General features: G+C 40.5%; 1 protein-coding gene and 1 non-coding gene across 2 annotated transcripts; one reads left to right on the forward strand and one right to left on the reverse strand.

Moving 5' to 3' along the window:
* Window positions 1-20,936: 20,936 nt before the first annotated feature.
* On the reverse strand, window positions 20,937-21,043 carry LOC142173982 (small nucleolar RNA R71). The gene has a single exon (XR_012703346.1). It is a non-coding gene; the product is annotated as a small nucleolar RNA R71 (small nucleolar RNA).
* A 1,199-nt stretch (window positions 21,044-22,242) lies between these two features.
* On the forward strand, window positions 22,243-22,827 carry LOC142173663 (uncharacterized). The gene has a single exon (XM_075239278.1). It carries the CDS (start codon window positions 22,243-22,245, stop codon window positions 22,825-22,827), a length of 585 nt encoding a protein of 194 aa, XP_075095379.1.
* Window positions 22,828-23,705: the final 878 nt, after the last annotated feature.

Genomic DNA, 23,705 nt, shown 5'->3' on the forward strand with positions numbered 1-23,705 from the left:
GGTCATGAAAATCGAGGTTATGAAAATCGAGGTCAGGAAAATCGAGGCCAGGCTTGGGCAGAAACTTTAAGTTACAAAACGGGGGTTTCGTCCCATTGTTTTCATTTTTGACAAATTGGAGCTTGGGGAGAGGCGATTTTTGAGAGAATTTCAAGGAAAAACATCGGGGTAAGTGATTCTAACTCGGATTTGGTCAATATACACGAATATATCAATGTTTTCAGCATTTAATTAGTGTTTTGAGATGGAAATTTGGGGAAAATGAGGAAGAGTTTTTGGGCTAGAATTTTGAGGTTTTGAATGGGATTTTGTTATCGGATTTGAGTATATTTGGTATGGTTAGACTCGTGAGTAAATGGGCTTTCGGGTTTTGTGACTTTTGTTGGATGTCGAGACGTGGGCCCGTGGGGCCGGGTTTGAGCCAATTTCGGATTTTTGGCTATAATTTCATATTTTCTTGTGGAATTGATTCCTTTAGCCTATATTGATTGTATTGTACTGCTTCTGGCTAGATTCGAGATGTTTGGAGACCGATTTGAGAGGCCAAGGCATTTTGGAGTAGAGTTTTACTTGGATTGAGGTAAGTAACACTTCTAAACTTGGTTCTGAGTGTATGAATCCTCGAATTGGTGTAATATAAATTGTTTGGAAGTGACGCACAAGATAGTTGACGAGCGTGTGAACGTGCACCATTGAAATTGTGACTTGAATAAATTCGGTGGAGTTAAAAAATTAAAGAATCATGTTATTATCTGAACAATTCCCCACGTGTTAGAGAAATTGAGATGAGGCTCTTCTTAAAGTTCATGTTTAGGCTACGTGCAAATATTTTGGGACCCATGGGGTCGTGTTACTGTTGAATTAATTGTTTTAAAAATGTACATTTCATAATCAGTCATATTCGTCAATTGTGAGGATATTTATGGGACCGAGCTGCGCACCGCGGCAGGCCATATTGGCTTTATATATGTTATCATTAAATGGATCGGGGCTGCCCGCCTGCAGCAGGCCAGAATGGCTTTATACATTATTATTGTTCTGGATCGGGGCTGCCCGTCTGCAGCAGGCCTTATGGGCTTTACTATTTCATGGATCGGGGCTGCCCGCCTGCAGCAGGCCTTATAGGCTTTATTATTATAAGGATCGAGACTGCCCGCCTGTAGTAGACCATAAAGGCTTTATATCACGCTTGGGTTGATAGAGCACCTCCGGAGTCTATACATACCCCCAGTGAGCGTAGATGATTATACATATTCGGGATGGATTTCCCAGGGCATGGACTTGCCTTACTTATTTATATTGTAATGAATTTACCTGGACATGGATCTTGTCCATATCATTTACATTTGGGGATAAATTATCCTAGGGCTGGATTGTCCTTATACGGTACTGAGTGACTGACTGTCAGTCAATGTGTATTTATATACGGGTTGGAACATCCTTGGGCTGGATTGGCCATAAACCGTACCGGGTGACCGAATAATTTGTGACTAGTATTTACGTGAGGTCTTTCTACTGAGATGTCATATTCCTCATATCATACAGTATTGATCTATTTCACTTGTACTGAGTTTTACTGTTGAACTTGAAAGAATGCCTATATTTTTTTACCATTATTTATACTGGACTGTACCTGCGGAGCTCGTCACTACTTTTAGCCCAGAGGTTAGTCTTGTTACTTATTGAGTTGGTTGTACTCATACTACACTATGCACCTTGTGTGCAGATCTAGGTGCTTCCGGACACGACGGTTGTTAGACCTCAGTGTGATACCAGTTGGAGACTATCAAGGTAGTTGCTTGGCGTCCGCTGACCTTGTTTCTCTTTCCTTCAGTTATTGTATTGTTCTATACTTTCGAACAGTGGTTTTTATCAGTCAAACATTGTATTCATATTAGATGCTCATGTACTCTATGACACCAGGGTTTGGGAGTGTTATATTTGTATTTGTGAGATTTCTTCCGCTGAATTTAATTATCATATTTTCAAACTTAAAAGATATGGTGGTTTATTGAGATTGTCGGCTTACCTAGTACTGAGATAGGCGCTATCACGACAGGTGATATTTTGGGTCATGACACATCTCCATATAGATTAATCTTTGGAAAAGCTTGTCATTTGCCTGTAGAATTGGAACACAAAGCTTTTTGGGCATTGAAAGCACTGAACTTTGATTTAACCTCGGTTGGTAAAAAGCGATTTATTCAGGTTAATGAATTAGAAGAACTGAGATTGGGATCCTATGAAAATGCTAAAATTTTCAAATAAAACACAAAAATATGGCATGACAAGTTGATCCGACAAAAGAGTTTTAAATAAAAGAGCACCAAGAACGAGTCGACAAGACACCGGGCTCCCCTAAGCTACTGCCAAAGAAGGACACTGCAGGTTCATAGAGCAGTCGTATAGCAAGGAAGCTGCCCTACATTCCATACCAAAGACCTTCAAAATCCCACCATATCTCAGGATATATGATGGAACAACCGACCCTAAAGATCATGTGACTCATTACGTCACTGTCGTGAAGGGAAACGATCTCACCAAGGAACAGGTGTCCTCTATTTTACTGAAGAAATTTGGCGAAACCCTCACGGGAGGGGCATTAACATGGTATTCACAGCTTCCAGCCCGCTCCATAGAAACCTTCAAAAAAATGGCCGATAAGTTCATGACGGCGCATGCCGGGACTAAGAAAGCCGAAACGAGAGTAAACGACATCTTCGCTATCAAGTAGTCCCTAGGAGAGGGACTAAGGGACTTCCTCGCCTGATTCAATAGGGTAAGGATGACCTTACCAAATGTGTCTGAAGGGATGGCTCGCAGCCTTTCAGAATGGGTTGACTAGAGAAGGTTCAAAAGCAAACAGAAAATTGTTGAGCTAGTTGATGAAGTACCCTCCAACCACTTGGGACAAAATCCATAATGCTTATTGTGCCAAAGTCCAAGAAGATCATGATGGCCTTAATGGACCGACTCAACGGTTCATCTCGGTACAAGCCGAGCCCAGGAAGGAACGAAGAGATAAGATCAGGAGGGATCACCCACTCTCACGACCAAACAGGGAACTACATCAGCCTTATGTTAGGGCCCCCGCCCCTCCTCCCTTCCGCTATGATGATGGCCCATCTAGGATGAAGACTAGGATTCACAGGAATAAGAGAGATATGCCTCCCTTGTTATCTGCTCACAATTTTTTTGTATCACCTACAGAAATAATCTACGCCCAGGAGAAACTCGGAACGAAGGTGAAGTGGCTGCCAAAGATGAGGTCCGTACCAAAACATGGACACAAGACAAAAGACTACATCCCCCTTAGGCAAGAAGTTGTGAACATGTTGCAACAAGGACACCTCATAGAGCTGCTGAGCGACAAGGGGAAGAACAACTTTGCCAGAGGCCGTGAATGTCAAGGTCCGCTGAAGATGCCCTAACCGGATCGTACCATCAACATGATCATCGGCGGCAGCGACTATGCCTCCATCAATGACGTCAAGTTCACTGCTACTCACAAGCTCAAAAGATCGATCACCCATGAACGGTATGACGGACACGAAGAAAGTATCATCTTTGATGAGTCAGATGCCTATGGTTTGACTTTTCCTTACAACATTGCTCTCGTCATTACTTTACAAATTTTAGATACCGATGTTAAACGTATCATGGTGGACGATGGAAGTGGAGCGTGCATTATCCATCCTTGAGTCCTCACCCAGATGAGACTCGAGGAGAAGATAGTGCCACGCTGCATCACACTAATCGGTTTTAATAATGTAGTTGAATGGATCTTGGGAGAAATTACATTGCCCGTCCTCGCTAGCGGTATAACTCTGGATACAACGTTCCACATCATGGACTAGGCCACCGCATACAATGCCATAGTAGGACGACCATGGATACATCCCATGAGATCCGTCTCCTCCATCTTATACCAAGTGATCAAGTTCCCAACACCTTGGGGAATATTCACCATATGCGGGGTACAACGCACGTCCCGGGAAAGCTACCGCATCGCCATGGATGGTTCGACAACCCAACAAAGTAAAGATAAGAAAAATTAAGTATATCAATCAACAGGATCGAGGTCGACACAAGAAGAAATCATGGATGTCATCACAAACCCTAAAACGGTCGAAGCCGCGGACTCAACTATAGAAGACCTCGACCTCATTCAATTTTACCGTAGTGATTCCGGCAAAAAGGCCTACATGGGCTGCAAGCTCTAAGAACGAGGTAAATTTAGTCAATTTTTAATATCTAATGCAGATTTGTTTACCTTCAGCCATGAAGATATGCCAGGCATCCCCAAGGAGATCGCCACGCACAAGTTGGACGTCGACCCATTCTATCCCTCCCCCTGTAAGGCAGGTCAGACGAAAGTTTAACCCCACAATCAATGGTGTCGTCCACGAGGAGGTAGAAAAGCTACTAGAAAATGGCTCCATCAGGGAGTTGAAATATCCCAAGTGGATAGCGAATGTTGTGATGGTCAAAAAGAAAAATGGGAAATGGAGGATATGTGTAGACTTCGCAGACATGAACAAAGCATGCCCGAAAGACTCATTCCCATTGCCACATATCGACCAACTCATCAATGTAACGACGAGGCAAGATCTACTGAATTTCTTAGACGCATACTTGGGCTATAACTAGATACTCATGGAATAAGGTCATGCCATTCGGGTTGAAAAACGCAGGAGCCCACTATCAGAGATTGGTAACAAAAATGTTCAAAGACCAACTCGGTAAGACCATGGAGGTATAGATCGACGATATGCTGGTCAAATACGTAAGGGCGGAGGATCATGTTGACCACTTGAGGGAAGATTTCGACATACTAAGACGGTATGGGATGAAACTAAACCAGAGAAATGCGCATTTGGCATAGACTCGGGGAATGTTTTTGATTTCTTAGTGTCACAATGAGGGATTGAAGTCAACCCAGTCCAAATCAAATTTATTGAAGGGATACCTGAGCAGATGATGACTAAGAAACAGATCCAAAGGTTGACTATCGAGATTTATCTCGCGGTCATCCGATAGATGTCACAGATATTTCGGCGTACTCAACAAGGATAATAGCCTTGAGTGGACGTCTGACTGTGTACAATCTCTGCAATAACTAAAGGCATATCTGTCCTCACCACCTCTACTCTCGAAGCCCAAACCCGGAGAACACCTCCTCGTCTACCTCGCCGTCTCCGAAATGGCAGTAAGTGCGATCCTTGTACGAGAAAGTAAAGGTGCGCAATCTCCCATTTATTACATTAGTAAAACACTCGTCGACCTCGAGACGAGGTACCTACACCTCGATAAACTGGCCCTGGCACTAGTCGTAGCTTCACGAAAGCATAAACCCCATTTCCAGTGCCACCCTATCTCGGTCGTTACCACCTTTCCTTTAAGGAGCATTCTGCATAGACCCGAATTTTCGGGGAGGTTGGCCAAGTGAGCCATCGAGACAAGCGAGCACGTTATCACATATCAGCCTCAAATAGCAATAAAGTCATGCTCGCCGACTTCATCGCAGACTTCAGTGCAAAGATAATGCCAGAGGTTAATAAGGAAGTCGTCCAAGTTTCTCTTCAAATACAAGACCTCTGAGTCCTATACACTGATGGCGCATCCAATTCTTCTGGATCCGGGCTGGGACTCGTACTCGAAGTCCCTACCAACAAAATAATTCTCTAGTCCATAAGGTGCCCAGATATGACTAACAACAAGGCTGAGTATGAAACCGTAATTGCAGGATTGATTCTTGCACTCAAATATGGGGAGAAGCGGTTGAAACTCCATTGTGAGTCACAGCTCATAGTCAACCAAGTCATAGGGACTTTCCAAATCAAAGAACAAAGGTTACAAAATTATCAAAACGAGATTTGTAAGTTGTTGCCCAATTTTGACGAATGCCAGCTCGACCAGATCGCGCGAACCCAGAATGTCGAAGTAGACGGCCTTGCCAAACTAGCCGTAGCCACCAAAAGTATCACAACCGAGGATAAAAGTGTAGTCCAACTTCTCAACTTGTCGTTAGACCAAATCGAGGTAAGATTTGTAAGTTTACTTGCAGGACGGCACACTCCCAAGTGACAAAAGGGAAGCTAAAAAACTAAGAATGCAAGCAGCCAGATCCAGCCTCCTCTACAACGACTTATATAAGAGAACATACGGCGTCCCTTTGGTGAAATATTTGGGTCTGAACCAAACCCAGCACGTTCTCGAAGAGGTCCATGAAGGCCACTGTGGCGCTCATTCTGGTGATCGAGCACTCGTTAGGTGCCTCATACGGGCAGGATACTATTGGCCCACCATGAAAAACAATGCCTCAGAATTTGTGAAGAAATGCAAACAATGTCAGAAATACGCCCCAATAATCCACCAAGCAGACGAACATCTCCACTCAGTTACCTCTCCATGGTCATTCATCAAGTGGGGAATGGACATCGTAGGCCCCCTCCCGGCGGGGCGAGGTAATGTACGATTTCATTTAGTTTTAAATGACTATTTCTCTAAATAGGTAGAAGCATGAACTTTTGCCTAAATACGCGAGCAAGAAGTAATCACCTTCATATGGAAAAACATCATCTGTCGATTCGGCCTACCCAAGGAGATCAGTTGGGACAATGGACCCTAGTTCACGGGAAAGAAAACCGCCTAATTCCTCGAGAAGTGGCACATTAAGAGGATAATTTCAACCCCTTATCACCCGGCAGGCAATAGACAAGTGGAATTCTCTAACAAATCAATATTAAATATCATGAAGAAAAAACTCGAAGACGCCAAAGGATTGTAGCCGGAAATACTCTCAGAAGTATTGTGGGCGTATAGAACCACCCCCGAAGACAAGATCGGGAGAGACACCATATTCTCTGGTCTACGGAACCGAAGCAGTTATACCAGCCGAGGTCGAAGATCCCATCCTAAGATACTCCTATGAAAACGGCACTAGCAATGAAGAAAGTATAAGGCAAGAGCTCGATGAGATTGACGAACGAAGAGACATGGCGTACATAAGAATGGTCTCCCAAAAGCAGCAAGCGGAACGTTACTACAACAAGAAGGCAAAGGTTCGACCACTCAAAGTCGGAGAATACGTACTCAAAGCCAAAAACCCAAGCAAACAGAGATCCACAAGGCAAACTGGGACGCTCTCTACAAAATTATAGCCAAAGAAAACAAGGGTTCGTTCCAACTAGAGACAATGAAAGGAAAACAATTACCAAACAATTGGAACATAAGGTTTTCTCTTTTTCCCCCCAAGTCGTACTCTTTTTCCCTAACTTGAGTTTTCTCCCATCAGGTTTTCTCAAAGAGGTTTTTAATAAGGCAACGGAAGGGACACTTCGATTCGACGTATGCGAAGAACAGACTGATTTCTCCTTCATTGCCCAACTCCTCAAGACTCTCCAAGTCAAACAATGAAGGGACTAGATAGACCAGAACTGGGACTGGAATGCCAGCCAATGCCCAAAGTTTGTAACTTTCTCCAATTATGTAATCAAAGCAACAACATCAAAATAATAGAAACTCATGATTATCAAAACCGTCTAAACAAAAGGTTAAGTTCGACCAAGCTCGAACACTACCTACCGGTCCCTGGCCGCGATTTAACAAAAGGTAAGTTCGACCAAGCTCGAACAACACCTACCGGCCCTCGGTCGTGATTTAACAAAAGATTAAGTTCGACCAAGCTTGAAAAATACCTACCGGCCCTCGGTCGCGATTTAACAAAAGGTTAAGTTCGACCAAGCTCAAATAACACCTACCGGCCCTTGGCCACGACTTAACAAAAGGTCAAGCTCGACCAAGCTCGAATAACACCTACTGGCCCTCGGTCGCGATCTAAAAAATTATTAGGTTCGACCAAGCTCGAACAACACCTACTGTCCCTCGCCCCGATTTTACAAAAGGTCAAATTTGACCTTAATCAAACAAACACCTGCCAGCCCTCGGCCACGACATAACGATAGGACAAAGTTTGAGTAAGATCGAATTAACGTCTATCAGCTCTCAACCACGTCTCGATAAAAGGTTAAATTCAACCAAACAAAAAGTTAATATCGGCCAAGTTCAAACTTGACCTATCGATCCTTAACTAAGGAGACATACTCGATCTATATAGACAAAGGGATGATTCGGCTTATGGCTATTCAGCCCAAGGACTACAATCAACTAGAGGACGATAACAAAAAATATAAAGGAGCAAACATGCAAGTACAAAAACAAATCACGGCAAATAAGAAAGGCACAAATGAAAGCAAAAATCAACTTTGATATTCATAGACAAAAGTTTGTTACACGGGCTCTTGGCGACGCCAAACCAAAACACACAAAAAATATTTAAAAAGAACTATTGGCCTTCGTCATCATGACTCACAACGTCCTCATCAACCCGACCTTTAGCAACATCACCACCCTGAGCGTCGACACCATCACCGTCCCATCCTCCAGCATCTTCTCCATCCTCGCCCTGAGGTTCAATAGAATCGTACCAGGCATCCTCCTTAAGATGATCCATGGAATCCTCCCCATTCTCATCCTCTTCACCAGGTTGAGTCATAGCAGGGTCGTAACCACAAGCAAGCTGAGCCTCGCGAGCCTTGACCAGATCATCCTCAAAGGCCACCCTAGAAACGAAGCCGGTCACATGAAACTTACGAAACACATCTAGTCGGGCCTCGGCATGAATCCATTCTTCATACAGCCCCCAGGGGACGTTGGGGAAGCCGGAAGCAATAGACGTAAAAGGCCACGCAAGCAGTTGGATCTTCTAGGCCTCCAAAGCAGCAACTCAATCATACAGATCGGAGGTTTCCTTTTCCAACTTCCCGATCTTCTCCTCAAGTCGGTCCTCCTTAGACCTCGCCTTTGACAGGTAGTTCTCCCGCATGAAACGAAGGGTTCGGTTTGCCAACTCAAGGAAATCCACCCTCCTCCGAGCCTCCGACTGAGAAGACTCCGCCTACTTAAGATCTTCCTACTTCTCCGTGATCTCACCCTTGAGGGCCTCCATCTGAAATTGGCACTCGTCTAACTGGCCTTGCAGCTGGGCTACTTGAGCTTGAAGGTCTCTACATTGGGCCTCCACACCTTTGCTGAGCACCAACTCCTCCTCCTTAGCCCTTAAGGTCTCCTCAAGAATGATGAAACACTCCACAGCCGCCATCAACTCTTCATCTTTTTTCTTTAAATCCTCTCTCAAAGCCAGCACGTCGCCTCATTTGCGAAATCGACCCCGGAGCTCCCGGTACTTTCCAAGGCACGTTGTATACTTATCTTTCAGCTTTACGTAAATTTTTTTACGCCTCCTTTCTCTTCGAGCACTCTCAATCTCTAGAATAACCGTCTATAAAATGAAGAAAAGATGTTAGAACTTGCAAAGAAACTAAGGCATAAGGAAAGGAACAGACGATAGTCGTACTTACCCTGAGAGCAAAACCAACAATGTTATTTGATAGGGTACCGTCATTTATCTTCTCGAGAGTCGTACCCTCGATCTTAAAACAGAGAGGACCGAGGGCAGGAACTACCTTCTCGGTATTTACAAGCAAATTACAATCCATTGAGATCGTAATAGTACTAGAGCCCCCTTCCAACCTCACCTCAATTTGAGTAAGCCCCTCATCAATCATCCTCAACTCGTCCAGATCTATATCAGAATCAGATTCGGTATCCTCCTCAGCAACGATCTTGAGTGAGATTCACGGACGAGGAGACATCTACTGCATCCCTAGAGGACGAAGCCTCTTCTTGCCAACCGACATATATATATATATATATATATATATATATATATATATATATATATATATATATATATATATATATATATATATATATCAATTCTCTGTATTTTTTAATATTATTTTGCAGGAAATAAAAATATCATGATAAAGCATATAAAAGAAATATAAATAGATCACGAGGCATCAAGGCAAAAAAGCACGAGACAACATGGCAATTATTATCACTTCTATCTATTTCTTCTCCAAAGTTAGTTGTATGTCAATTTAGTAATTCTTACGAAGCAAAATTAATATATGATAACTATTGGGTAAAATAATAGAGTGTGAGTAATTCTTATTAATCTATCATTCCAAGTCGGTAACCTTGCTTACCTCCATTCTAATTCTCACGGAGGAGTTGTAGTAGGCAAGATTATTAATTTTTAGTAAAAAGAAATCTCAAGAGATTTTTGCTATATTTTAGCACAATGCAGGCAAGAAAATTATTTCAGTTTAATCATCACTAGTCATATATCAATTGATTTACATAACCTCGCGGAGTGTTATTAATTGATTATTACTTAGTGAGCAAAATATAATTGTATTAGCAATAAGCAGTTATTCCAAAGAGAAATACATATAGAAGCTAAGATTTTATTATTATCACGCTATCGAGTGAATTCAATGATTCCCAACTCTTTTTAAATATAAATCTTCCGAAAGTTATTTTGTTTCACCTTAAGCAATTTAAATTTTCAACAATCAAAACTTCATCAATTTGATTCTCTCAAAATAGTAGTAAGAATATTATAAGTTTGTATCTAGATTATCCAATCTATGTGTGACGATATCATAAACTATACTAGATTTTGACAAAGTATGAGTAGCAAAATCTTATACACATTGGCCTCATCACATGTATTACGGTCGTCTCTGGAAGAATGAAGTCGCCCTCCTCCTACTCGACAGCCATTGGTCTTTCTCCCCCCGCGTCTACGGCTATCCTCTTACGAGGCATCAGACCCCCATCATCAGGGGAAACATCGTCGTCCTCGTCAACCAGCAAAAAGAGTTGAGGCACAGAAGCAGTAGACGGGACAGAGATAGGCTCTGGACTATAGTAGAAAAGGCAGGGGCATGTGGTACAAAAATTGCAATGGGGGTAGAAGCCGAAGAAACAATAGCCTTCCTCTAAAAAGAAGGCACATGCGCCCGGCTACTCCGAGAAGATCCCCTGCCTGAGAAAAAGACAAACGTAGAAGTTAGTTGAATGAATTGGCATATAACAAAAAGTGAAATGACTACGGCCAGAGAGAAGAAGTTACATGTCGAAGGAAGAGATGACTTGAACTTCTTGAAAAAGCTCGGCCAATCACGGATCCCTTTAACATGGGGGAGGATTTGTTCAACCCAATCGGAAATGCGCGCGACTAAAAGGGGAGGCTGGTTATTGGCTGCAAGAAAGGGAACGTCCTTCAACTGACTCGGAGAAAGTAAAGGAATAAAGATAGAAACATGGCACTTATGTGTGTAATTCCAAGCCTCAGGAAAGCCGTCGACGTTAGTCACAACGTCCTCAGTCCTGACGTAGAAGAAGTTAAGCCAAAACTGACAACTGTCCTTATCGTCCATCTTCACCACCAAATATTTTCCTCCACAGTGATGAAGGTTCAGTATCGTTCCCCTATAAAAGCTAGAGGAAAATAGATGCACCAAATGTTGCAGCGTCAGTTCGATCCGAGCCAGCTCGGCAAATTTAATCAACATTCTGATAATCTTGTAGACGTATGGTGCAAGCTGAGCAGGGAAAATGCCGTAGTGACGACAAAATTCTTCCACCGATGAAGAAGCGAGAATGAATATCCGATAAGGAAGAGGTAAGCATATAAAGCGCAGTACCCACGATGATGAACCTGCACCACGTCCCCTTCAGACGGGTTCAATTCAACGTGGTTGGGAAGACCAAATTTGGCTCTGAATTCCGACAACTCTTTGGACGTCATCGTTGATAGTAAAATACCGGGTTCCGCATTTGGTGATCGGGTTAGATCAGACCTGACGTCGGGATTACGGGAGATTATTTATTCCACCAACGGGAAAGCTTCATCCTCAGTAATTATGGAAACACTCTCCCTATGTGAGGGAAACACAACCGTCAAGGGAGAAACGAGACTTCCTTCACCAGCATCTGAGGGCAAGTTTGACATGCTTCAAGATAGTGAAGAAGAATACAAAAGGGAGAAATTGGGGGATGGTGTAGGGCAACGAAACAGAGAAAGAAGATTCAGAGAAAGAAATTCAGAGAAGAAGCTGGTATTTCGAAAGGTTTAGAAGAGCAAAACTTCGAATACAGGTCCAACAACCTCTATATATAGAAATCATGGAACCAAACCCGAAACGGCTCATCATAATTGGCACCGAAATCGAAATGGCAGATCCAATCAAGGGTCACACACAAATCAAAGCGACACATAGGGAACATGCATCATGATGACGCATGATGTCATGCGGTCTACTTAATAAGTTTGACCACGAGTGATATTACCCACCCATTGAACTCACCCGCGAGGATGACCTTTGACATGATCAAAGCGTAAAAACAGTAAGAAGGCCCTCCTGGGCTGCCATGTGTCACCAGTACAACTTTGATAAATGTCTGTCCAAGGTCAAAGTGGTCTTGAAAACAGCAAAGGACGGAGCCGATGAAGCTATTGAAGATCAAGGTCGAAGAGTCAGTGAGGATCAGGGTCGAGGTCGAGCGTGAATAACGGCTAGTTTTAGGATAAGATATCCAAAGAGAATATTCTAGTGGATATTCTCTGTACCTGTACTATTAGGGTCATTTAGATATATATTCCCTATAAATAGAAAAAGACACAATGATAGGGGGGATAAGATATTCACTTGTAAGAAAACATATCGACTTTATATAGAGAATATGGCTTTATTGCAAACACACGAAAAATATATTTTTACTAAGATTCTTGCCTAACTTTTCCATTTGATCCAAGAACAACATGAATATTCGAAGGCTCAACAATCATTCATCATTGTCAGAAGGAATATCCACAGATCTCACCCATTTTCGGGTGACTCACATGTTCTTATTTACTTAAATGACATTCATTGCTATTTATTGTTATTTAATACTATCCTCATTCTTTTGAGTCATTGAATATTGTTAGTGTTGTTTACATTAATTGCCATTCGGACAATATACATATTATCTTACTAAAAATCAACTAACTTATCTTTGGATATTAATATTGGTTAAGATTGACTCTATTTTATTAAATCTAATTGGTTGAGCCCAGATCTAAATTTTGGGTCGAACAATCATACTTATCAGATTCCCATTTACCATAAGTGGAGAACACATCATTACCGTTCTTTAACTTATCTCCTTTTTTCTTTCCAGAAGAATTACCTTAGATAGCTTAAACTAATATATATAATTCTTGTATAATATATGTATTTGTGTAAAGATCTTTTTTTTCAAATACACATGGGTCCTGTTCGAAGTGGAATTCAGAGTAGTTCATGATAGGGAGTCCAATTTTCCATTACGTTCAAGTAGCTATTTTTAATATTTAAGCCACGAAAAAATTTTAATTAGTTATTTTGGGGTAGCTAGAATAAGAATTCATTAGCTTTAATTGAGCAGTTAGCCGAGATATCTATCATTTTCATTGCACTTTCTCGAACAAAGTTCATTTGAATTGTATAGTGTTTTGATGTTCGGCCAAAATGCTATACATTTAGTACATTATTCGCCCTATATTTTATTGGTTTGGTGATTAATTGTGCAACATTTGAACTAAATTGTGTTGTTTTAAATGTAGGAGCATTGGAAGAAAGAGTCGAATGAAAGTTGCACAAAAAGAGGATGAAAATGTAAGAAAAGAGCACAAAATCACCAAGTACCCAAGTTGTGCTACAGGCCAAGCATAGCCAGCTCAATAGCTTGCTTTACCGTGCAATATACCAAGTAAAGCTAGCTCTATAGCCAGCTTGACCACGCTACAGGCCAGGCGTAGCCAGCTCTGTAGCCAGGCCGACCGCGCTATAAGCCTGGCCTCGCGAGGTCAATAGCCCGATAATCAAAAGTGCGTGAATTAAAAGACTCCAACCCAAATTTGGAATGAGGGATTTCGGCCCTAACATATAAATACTCCCCAAACAAGTTGAGAAAGGGCTGGACACTAGTTTTGGAGAAGAAAAAGGCTACAGAGCACCGTGGAGCAAGAATCAAACGAGTTTCCCTCCGTTTATCTCTTTAATTTGTACTTTAATGTCTTTGAACATCATGATGATAGTTTATACATTTATGAGTAGCTAAATTCTCTTATCTAGGGTTTGATGGAACCTATTGAAGGATGATTTTTCACTACGTTTAATATAAATTTATCGTTGATCTTTCTCTACTTGTTCAACTATATTTTTGTTGTTATTGATTGAAGAGCTCTCAATTAATTGTGCCAATTTAGTGTGTATATTGCTCGAGAGAGTACACATTTAGGTAGTTGTTGAACAACACCACTCCTAACGTATGTGAGAGATCAATACCAAGGGTTTAAAGGCAGGATTAGAGATAACAAAACCTTGGTATGATTGTAGTGGGCAGTGAATTAGTGCCAGCTAGCGTATTTTGAGAGAATATGTTTAGTAAATTATGATAGTTACTCGATAGAGAGCTACGACACCCAAAGTACTCACGATCGGTGGAGAATACTTAGGCGAATTTATAGGAAACGTAGTGATGGTAGGCTAGAAACCCATGTTTTAGTCGCTTATTGCACTCTAATTCACTACACTTTACTTATGTTGAGCTTTAATTAGTAGTGTTTTGCACTTATTATGTGTTTTATGCTGCGTAGGAGTGATTTCGAGTTATTTAGATTTTATGGAGCAAATTCGAGCTATTTGGAGCTTTGAAGTCTGAGTAGAAGCCCAAGGGATTAAACTGGGATCGTGTTCGGGGGTCGAGGACCAAGTCCGGATGTCAAAAATTGAAGACGCGAAATCACTCTAAGAAAAATGCATAGCCGCGCCACATGGGGTGGTGCGGAAGTGCAAAATCTGCCCAGAACTCATTTTGCAAAATGTTCTGGAATTGTCCACAAGCGCACCACATGGGGCGGCGCGGCATGCCACGCGGTAGTACAAAGATATTAGAGTATCTTCCGATTTGCGCTAAAAAGGGGTATTTTCGTCCGAGAATTATTGGGTGGTGTCTTAAATACATGAAAAAATGCCATTTTCAAGATTTTTTGACACAATTTTAACCTAAGGAGGCCAAGGAGGCTAAGGAGGGGTTGGAAGAACACAAGCACAAGGATTTCATCATTCCTTCCTCACTCAAGATCTGGGTTTGGATTGTATTTATGTTTTCCTATACTTTTGTTACATTTGTGAAGAACTTCTCCATGTCTATGGAGTAGATCCTTTTGGATTTTGATGGATTTATTGTATTGATGATTGTTTGTGGATTATAACTATATTTTTATGTATTTGAATCATTTTTGGAAGATTTAATTATTGTATCTATATTCACTTGTTCTTGTAATCGGAAGAGGCATAACTTGTAATATTTTTGCACTATATTATTGGTTGAGTTCATAGATTCTTCGAAGTAATCGAAAGAGGCTAGTTGAATAATTGATTAAATCTAGTTAGGAGAATAATCGAAAGAGGTTTTCCTAAAGCCCGATCCATTACGCATTTTTGTTTATCTTCACAGAGCTTAAATTGGTTCATATTGTGAGGTTGAGACTTAATCGAGAGAGGAGTTTCTACTAAATATTTGAACGATAATTAAGTGAATTCGAGAGACTCACTTGAACATTAGAAGTGAATTATCTAAAGTTAAATCACAAACAATTATCTTGCACCTATCCTATCAAAATCCCATTTACTTCCATTGATAACTTCCTTGCTTACCTTTGTTGCGATTGTCATTAGTCAATAGCTGTAGATTTTAAATTATTAATTATATAAATCTCAACTGTTGATCCTCTTGGATAGCAATCAAGCTACAAACTACGAGAATATTGTTTAAATCCAATCCTTGTGGACACGATAATTATACTATACTATCTTTGACTAGCAAGCACAATTTAAGGGTGTGTTTTGTGCTCGTCAAATTTTGGCACCATTGCCAGGGATTGGCAATCAATAATGTTTGAAATAGTTTGTAGTGCTAATTCAGGAATTTATTTTATTTTATTTTTTCTTTTATTTTTTTATTTGTTTGGTGAACTTCTCTTCAAGATTTATTTTGTTGAAGAAATCTTGAAGAGCATATTCTTGATATTGAACTCTAAAAGATGTGAAGATGGAGTACAACCAGCCTGAGAAAACGGTTGAAGAGTTAGCAGCTGAATATTATCAGTAGTGAGCCATGTGCTTTAAATACGGTGAAAATTATCTATGGGTTAATTGTCAAGCAGATAGGTATTCTTCCTATGGTTCATCTTTTGAACACTCTCACTTTGTCTCTAGTCCGTACAGGTATGAGGATTCATATTGGCATAATTCTGACTCTGGTTGGGATGAATACCCTTATTATGACTGGAATACAAGCGAAGTGAGATAACCACCTCAAGCGGAGAATGTTAGTTTAGAAGAGCTTATGTATAAGTTCATTAATAAGGTAGAAGTGAGATTTACACACGATGATGAAGCCACTAATAACCTAACAATGCAAGTGAATCAACTAATAAGTACACTTTCAGAAAGGTCATTGCATTGTGATAGTGAATATATGGAGGAGATTCCCTGTGAGAATGAGCCTACCCGAGATGATGAACATCTACAGAGAGAGTTTTCCACTCTGTAAGAGGACTCTGTTTCAACTGAGATAATTGAAGATGAGGCTTTAATTGATTTTGCATTAATAAAATAAGAGTTAAAATCCCCATCTACATATCCACAACCACAATTTTTATTAGAAGATAATGAGGAACAAATGGTCTTGGACATACGAGAGGAACACTCACATGACCATTCTTCTGCATTTTCTTATTCTAACCTTGATCGTGTAGATGTTATTTTTGGGGATTTACAGGAATATGCATGGATTGATCTTGTAAATGAATGTAGAAACAAGCTGAGTATGATCCTACAAGAATAATCCACCGCTCAAAATTAGGCTAAGAAAGAAAGAAAAGAGCGGGTCTTTCAAATATCCCTAAAGGACTTTGGCCTAATGAGCTCCATAAAGAATCCCAAGGAGCGAAAACGAAAAATAAATTCAGAATTAGGGGTGGAGTTCACAAGTTCTAGGAAACGAAAAAAGTCCAGGGGAGTTTTTTTTACCTCTTGCTTTTTATTTGTGTGCCATGGGGACATGCCACAATTTAAAATGTGGGGTGGAGATATAAATGTGTAAATATGTAAATGTGTTTTGTTTTCGTTTCTTTTGATTGAAATTTTTAAAAGTCGAAAAAAAAATCCTTAGGTAGTGTAATAAATCCCCCTTGGTTTTTCTTTGTGCCGCGGTTCTTTTCCAAGGGTTTTGTTTGAACCGGGTGTAGTTAGTTTTTTTTTTAGGAGTAGGAAATCTTGTGCTGTGATTTGAAATGAAAGCAATATCTCTTGACTATATTATGCCTTGAGAATAGTAAGTGCTTTAGTTGTGACGCTTAGGCTCAGTTTTTGACTCTTGTATAAGCACCTTAAATTGTATGATCTTAACTTTTCTTAACTACTTTTACTAGAGTGTCTTGATGAGCCCGATCCTGAGTGAGTTTTGTTCCATGTGTGTGTGAGGTTTTGGTCATTCTGTGCATTGCATTTGATGTCTAGAACTTGCCTCGTGTGTTTGCAAAGCGAAATAGTAGTTTTATTCAGTCTTGGAAGTGATATAGGTGTTTCTTTGTTGAGCCAGTTATATGTTGTACCCACCTAATTGTTATGTACCTTAGTTAACCCCTTTGAGCATGTAATCCTGTTTCTTTGGCAACCACATTACAAGCCTTAACCATTTTACCTCTCGCGAGCACTTAAAATTGTTATGTACTTTGTAAAAGTTAAAGTGTGGGGTGTTGGTTGGATTTTGAGTGGAACTAATGAAATAAGGAGAAAGGTGCACTGTTTTGAAAAAAAATAAGAGCCATGTGAATTGAAAAAACTATAGTTACATTGTTGTGCAAATATTCATTGATAGTAGTAACTTTTGATGTATGTGTGCTTAAAGAAGTGCGGATTTGACATATATTGATATAAGGGTGGAGTTATGGTTTGACAAAAGTGTGGGATTTTGAACGGCCAATTGTATGTATTAAAGTGCTTGGGGAGGTGTAGTCAATATATCCAAATGTATCCTACCCGTCCCGCAACCTACATTACAACCAAATAAAGTCATACTTGATCTTTGACTGAATAAGCTCAATTAGTAGAATAGTACACTACAGGCAAGCTTATGGTATATTCTTTGTGGTGCATGAATTTCATTTCTGAAAGTGAGTTAATTCTTTCTATCTTGAGTTCCTATGTGTTCTTGAATTTTATTGTGTGTGGAACTACTCTTTATTGTTGTGTGAGGGCACTTGATTCATGAAGGAAAGGTAATGTCATTGACCTTTGTGTTAAAGTAAGTAAGTAGGTTGTGAAAAATGCGCGGTGTTGTTGAGTCAACTCTTGAGGCGAGGATGTTACGGTATTGTGCTTAATTTGTTCTATTATTCTTGGTGTGATGAGTTAGGAGAGTTGTTTAAAAAGGTCGTATCTATGTGAAGGGTAGTTTGATTGCTCGAGGACGAGAAATGGTTTAAGTGTGGGGTGTTGATGGTAGGCTAGAAACCCGTATTTTAGTCGCTTATTGCACTCTAATTCACTGCACCTTCCTTTTGTTGAGCTTTAATTAGTAGTGTTTTGCACTTATTATATTTTTTATGCCGTGTAGGAGTGATTCCAAGTTATTTAGATTTTACGGAGCAAATTCGAGCTATTTGGAGCTTTGAAGTCTGAGTAGAAGCCCAAGGGATTAAACCGGTATCGCGTTCGGGAGTCGAGGACTAAGTGAAAATGAACTACTCTAAGAAAAATGCACAGTCGCGCCGCATGGGGCGCCGCATGGTGCGGCGCGGCAGTACAAAATATGCCCAGAACTCATTTTGCAAATCGTTCTGGAATTGTCCACAAGCGCGCCGCATGGGGCGGCGCGGCATGCGGCATGCGGCATGGTAGCCCAAAAATGTTAGAGTGACTCCCCAATTCCGCTAAAAAGGGTAATTTCGTCTGAGGATTATTAGGGGCGGCTTAAATACACCAAAACGCCATTTTAGATGGACTTTTGATAGATTTTTGACCTAAGAAGGTCAAGGAGGCTAATGAGGAGTTGGAAGAACACAAGCACAAGGATTCATCATTCCTTCCTCACTCAAGATCCGGGTTTAGATTGTATTTATGATTTCCTATACTTTTGTTACATTTGTGAAGAACTTCTCCACGTCTATAGAGTAGATCCTTTTGGGTTTTGATGGATTTGGTGTATTGATGATTGTTTGTGGATTATAACTCTATTTTTATGTATTTGAATTGTTTTTGGAATATTTAATTGTTGTATCTATATTCACTTGTTCTTGTAATCGGAAGAGGCGTAACTTGTGATATTTTTGCACTATATTGTTGGTTGAGTTCATAGATTCTTTGAAGCAATCGAAAGAGGCTAGTTGAATCATTGATTAGGCTAGTTGAATCATTGATTAAATCTAGTTAGGAGAATAATCAAAAGAGATTTTCCTAAAGACCGATCCACTACGCATTCTTACATATCTTCACAGAGCTTAAATTGGTTCATATTGTGAGGTTGAGAGTTAATCGAGACAGGAATTTCTACTAAACATTTGAACTGATAATTAAGTGAATTCGAGAGACTCACTTGAACATTAAAAGTGAATTATCTAGAGTTTAATCCCAGACAATTATCTTGCACTTATCCGATCAAAACCCCATTTTCTCCCATTGATAACTTCTTTGCTTACCTTTGTTGCGATTGTCATTAGTCAATAGCTATAGATTTTAGATTATTAATTATATAAATCTTAACTGTTGATCCTCCTGGATAGCAATCAAGCTACAAACTATGAGAATATTGTTTAAATCCAATCCTTGTGGACACAATAATTATACTATACTATCTTTGACTAGCGAGCACAATTTAAGTGTGTGTTTTGCGCTCGTAGCGTAGCGGGGAAGATTCCGACAATAGGGAAAATCATAACCCTAGACTTTTCCAAATCTTGTCCATAACATTTGCTCTGTTAGTTATAAATTACTACATTTTAATTGCTTTGAAATTAGTTAGTAAACATTCAAATCATTATTTAATATTTCTGAAGGTTGATTACTTAAATTCGTGTGAAACTACTGTTTGTAATTAGTAGGTTAATTCCATGTGGGATTCAACTCCGAACTTATAACCCCAATTATATTTGCAATGACCGATAGAACTCTTAGGAGGCATAGTTAGGCATGATCAAATTTTGGCGTCGTTGCCGGGGAATTAACGATGTTATTAATTACGGCTAAAATAATTGTTAGAATTCGTAATTTAGTCAGCTTTCTCGACTTGAAATTCATTATATTGAAACTCTAACGTTTGTAGTCTTGTGTGTTACAGGTGTATGCCTAGAAACTCCTCAAGAACTGGTGAATTGTACGAAGCATTACCGGACCATGAGAAAGCTTTCAAGGCACTAAATCGAGCAAACAAGAAAGACAAACAACAATAAAACTCAACAGAACGAATCGACCTTGACATGGGTGACGTAATAGACAACCCAAACAACAGAAACAATGTGAATGACCCGAACAATCAGGGTGTGGCACCTCCTGTGCCAGAATCAGCCTTGTATGATTAGGCACAACCCGCCGCTGAAAACCTAGCAACCGCAACTGCAGTTTCTCTGATACAAGAAAAATCATTTCAAATTACAAACAACATGCTACATTTGTTGCAGAACAGGGGACTGTTCCCGGGGTCTTATATTGAAGATCCACAACAGCATCTGAAACATTTCCTATCGATTTGTGTCACGCAAAGGCAACCGAATGTGACAGCGGAAGCAATAAGACTGTTCTTGTTTCCATTCTCAGTGACGGGCGAGGCTCAAACTTGGCTCAATTCACTCCCCATAAACTCCATCACTACTTAGGAGGAATTAGTCAAGAGGTTTTTGAATAAATTATACCCACCCAATAAGATTTTCCAAGCAAGTTGATGAGATATTGAGCTTCGGGCAGAAACTAGCTGAAACACTGCAAGAAATGTGGGAGAGGTTCAAGGGGATGTTGGTCAAGTGTCCACACCATGGCATTCCTGATCAGATGTTGGGGCAAAGGTTCTACATGGGATTGGCAGACAGCTTGAAGTCCAATGTTGATGCTTCAACAAGTGGAGCATTTTTTAGCAAATCAAACAGAGAGTGTAAGGTCTTACTTGATAAAATGGCTCAAAACACAGGATGGATGACAAGAGACTCTACAATCACTCCTGTAGGTCACTCAGTAGCTCTAGACCCAAATACCTTTATAGCTGAGAATATGGCCACTCTAATGAAGCAAATGAGTGTCCTCACTAAAAAGATTGATGAGTCGGGCCAAAAACAGGTGCACATAGTGGACACAACATATGGAAGATTATGCACCCCATGCATTAATCAATCATATGTGTGCTCATGGAGTGGTGAAAGTGACAATCAGAATTATCAAGAGAATATGAACTATGTGGGCAACTATGGAGGTCAGAAGCAAGGTGGTCAGACTTGGGGACAGCAGAATCAACAATATAGGCCAACACAGGAGTAGTATAATAATAATAATAATCATCCTAGAGCTGCACAACCACAGGGTCAGGCTGTGCCTTATCAAAGGCAACAATGGTACAATCAGCAGAATCAGTAGTTAGTTTATCAACAACCTCACAGCAACAGATAGTGCGACAAGATGATGGGTTGTTTGAAATTAAAGGAATGCTGCAACAACTCATTGGGTCTAGCGGGAAAATGGAAGAAAAGGTCCACCAGATGCAAGAAAAGGCACACCAGATGCAAGAAAAGGTAGCATCACATGACTCATCTATCAAGGGCATTGAGATTCAACTAGGGAAAATATCCATGGCTCTTAGCAATCGTCCTCAAGGGAATTTACCTGCGGATATACATGTTAACCCGAAAGAGCATGGCCCAAAGCAGCTAATGGTTATGAGTCTAAGAAATGGTAGAGATCTTGATTTAGAGCAAGAAATCGCTCGCGAGAGCCGATCAATTGAAATACTTGTGTCAGTGCCAATTGAGGTAGATTAATCAACTGAGCTAACAGAAGTAAGAGTGCAGCTAGTCCAGGAGGAAATAAACAAGGAAAAAGAGTTTGCGAATGAGACTAAGAAAGTTCAAGAGAAGGCATTAGAAAAAGTGTCTGAGCAGGATCTAACTCAAGCCACAGGAAAGAAGCGACCTCCAGCACCCTTTCCGTGGAGGTCAGCGAATATCATAAGGATGAGCAATATAAGAAATTCATGGAGATGTTGAAGCAGATTCAGGTGAATATCCCATTGATTGATGCCTTAAGGGAGATTCCCGATTATGCAAAAATGATGAAGGACTTGATGTCTCGTAAGTTCAACTTTCAAGACTTGGAAACTGTTACACTGGCTCAAACTTGTAGTGTTATCATGACGAGACCCATAGCTGAGAATCTATCCGATCCAGGGAGTTTCACGATCCCGTGCACAATAGGCAGCTATGCTTTTGCTAAAGCATTGTGTGATTTGGGGGTGAGCATAAACTTTATGCCCTTGTTAATCTATAAAAGGTTAGGCATTGGAAGAGCAAGACACACATCCATGTTACTACAGCTAGCCGACCAAACGGTGAAAAGACCATCAGGTATACTTGATGATGTACTTGTGCAAGTTGGTAAGTTTGTGTTTCTAGCAGATTTTGTCATTCTGGAATGCCATGTTGATGTAGAGATTCTCATAATTTTGGGAAGGCCATTCTTGGCCACAGGGAGAGCCCTGATTGATTGTGAAACTAGAGAGCTAAAGATGAGACTAAACAATAAAGAAATAATGTTCAATGTGCAGAAGTCTATGCGGTAACCCAGTGAGTTTGCTAATTGATCTCTAATTGAAGCCGTAGATATGATTCTGGAGGAGGAAGATGAGGCACTGAACGCAAAAGATCCCCTAGCAGCCTGCCTCATGAACTTAGAAGAGGTAGATGGTGAGGACTTGGCTGAGTGGGTTTTGGCCCTTAAAGGACAAGGGTACTAGAAATGAGAGCTCGAATTCGAGCCTTTACACTTGGAAGAAAGAAATACCCCTCCATTTAATCCATCAATTGAAGAGCCACCACAGTTGGAGCTAAAAACGTTACCATCTCACCTCAGGTATACTTTCTTGGGACCTAGCTCGACATTACCTGTTATTATCTCATCTGGTTTGTTAGATGTGCAGGTAGAAAAACTTTTGCAGGTTCTGAAGGAGTGCAAGACTACAATTGGGTGGACCATTGCAGACATAAAGGGTATCAACCCAACATTTTATATGCATAAGATTCTACTAGAAGATGGGCACAAACCTTTCGGATAACATCAAAGAAGGTTGAACCCCAACATGAAAGAAGTGGTGAAGAAAGAAGTGATCAAGTGGTTAGATGCGGGAATCATCTTCCCCATATCTGACAGCAACTGGGTCAACTTAGTTCAATGTGTACCAAAGAAGGGTGGAATGATTGTAGTGCAAAAGGAGAATAATGAGTTGATCTCAACAAGAACAGTCACGGGATGGCGAATCTTTATGGATTACAGAAGGTTGAAGACCACCCGAAAAGACCATTTTCCGCTACCATTTATTGATCAGATGTTAGATAGTCTGGCGGGAGGTCCCATTTTTGCTTCTTGGATATATACTCAGGGTATAACCAGATCTCTATTTCCCCGGAGGATAGACAGAAAATGTCGTTCACCTGTCCGTAT

The sequence above is a fragment of the Nicotiana tabacum genome, chromosome 19 (assembly GCF_000715075.1).
Source record: "Nicotiana tabacum cultivar K326 chromosome 19, ASM71507v2, whole genome shotgun sequence".
Classification (NCBI taxonomy): domain Eukaryota; kingdom Viridiplantae; phylum Streptophyta; class Magnoliopsida; order Solanales; family Solanaceae; genus Nicotiana; species Nicotiana tabacum.

Bases quoted from the DNA above. Each gene is read 5' to 3' on its own strand.
- LOC142173663 (XM_075239278.1), top strand. From the start codon at position 22,243: ATGGAGATGTTGAAGCAGATTCAGGTGAATATCCCATTGATTGATGCC.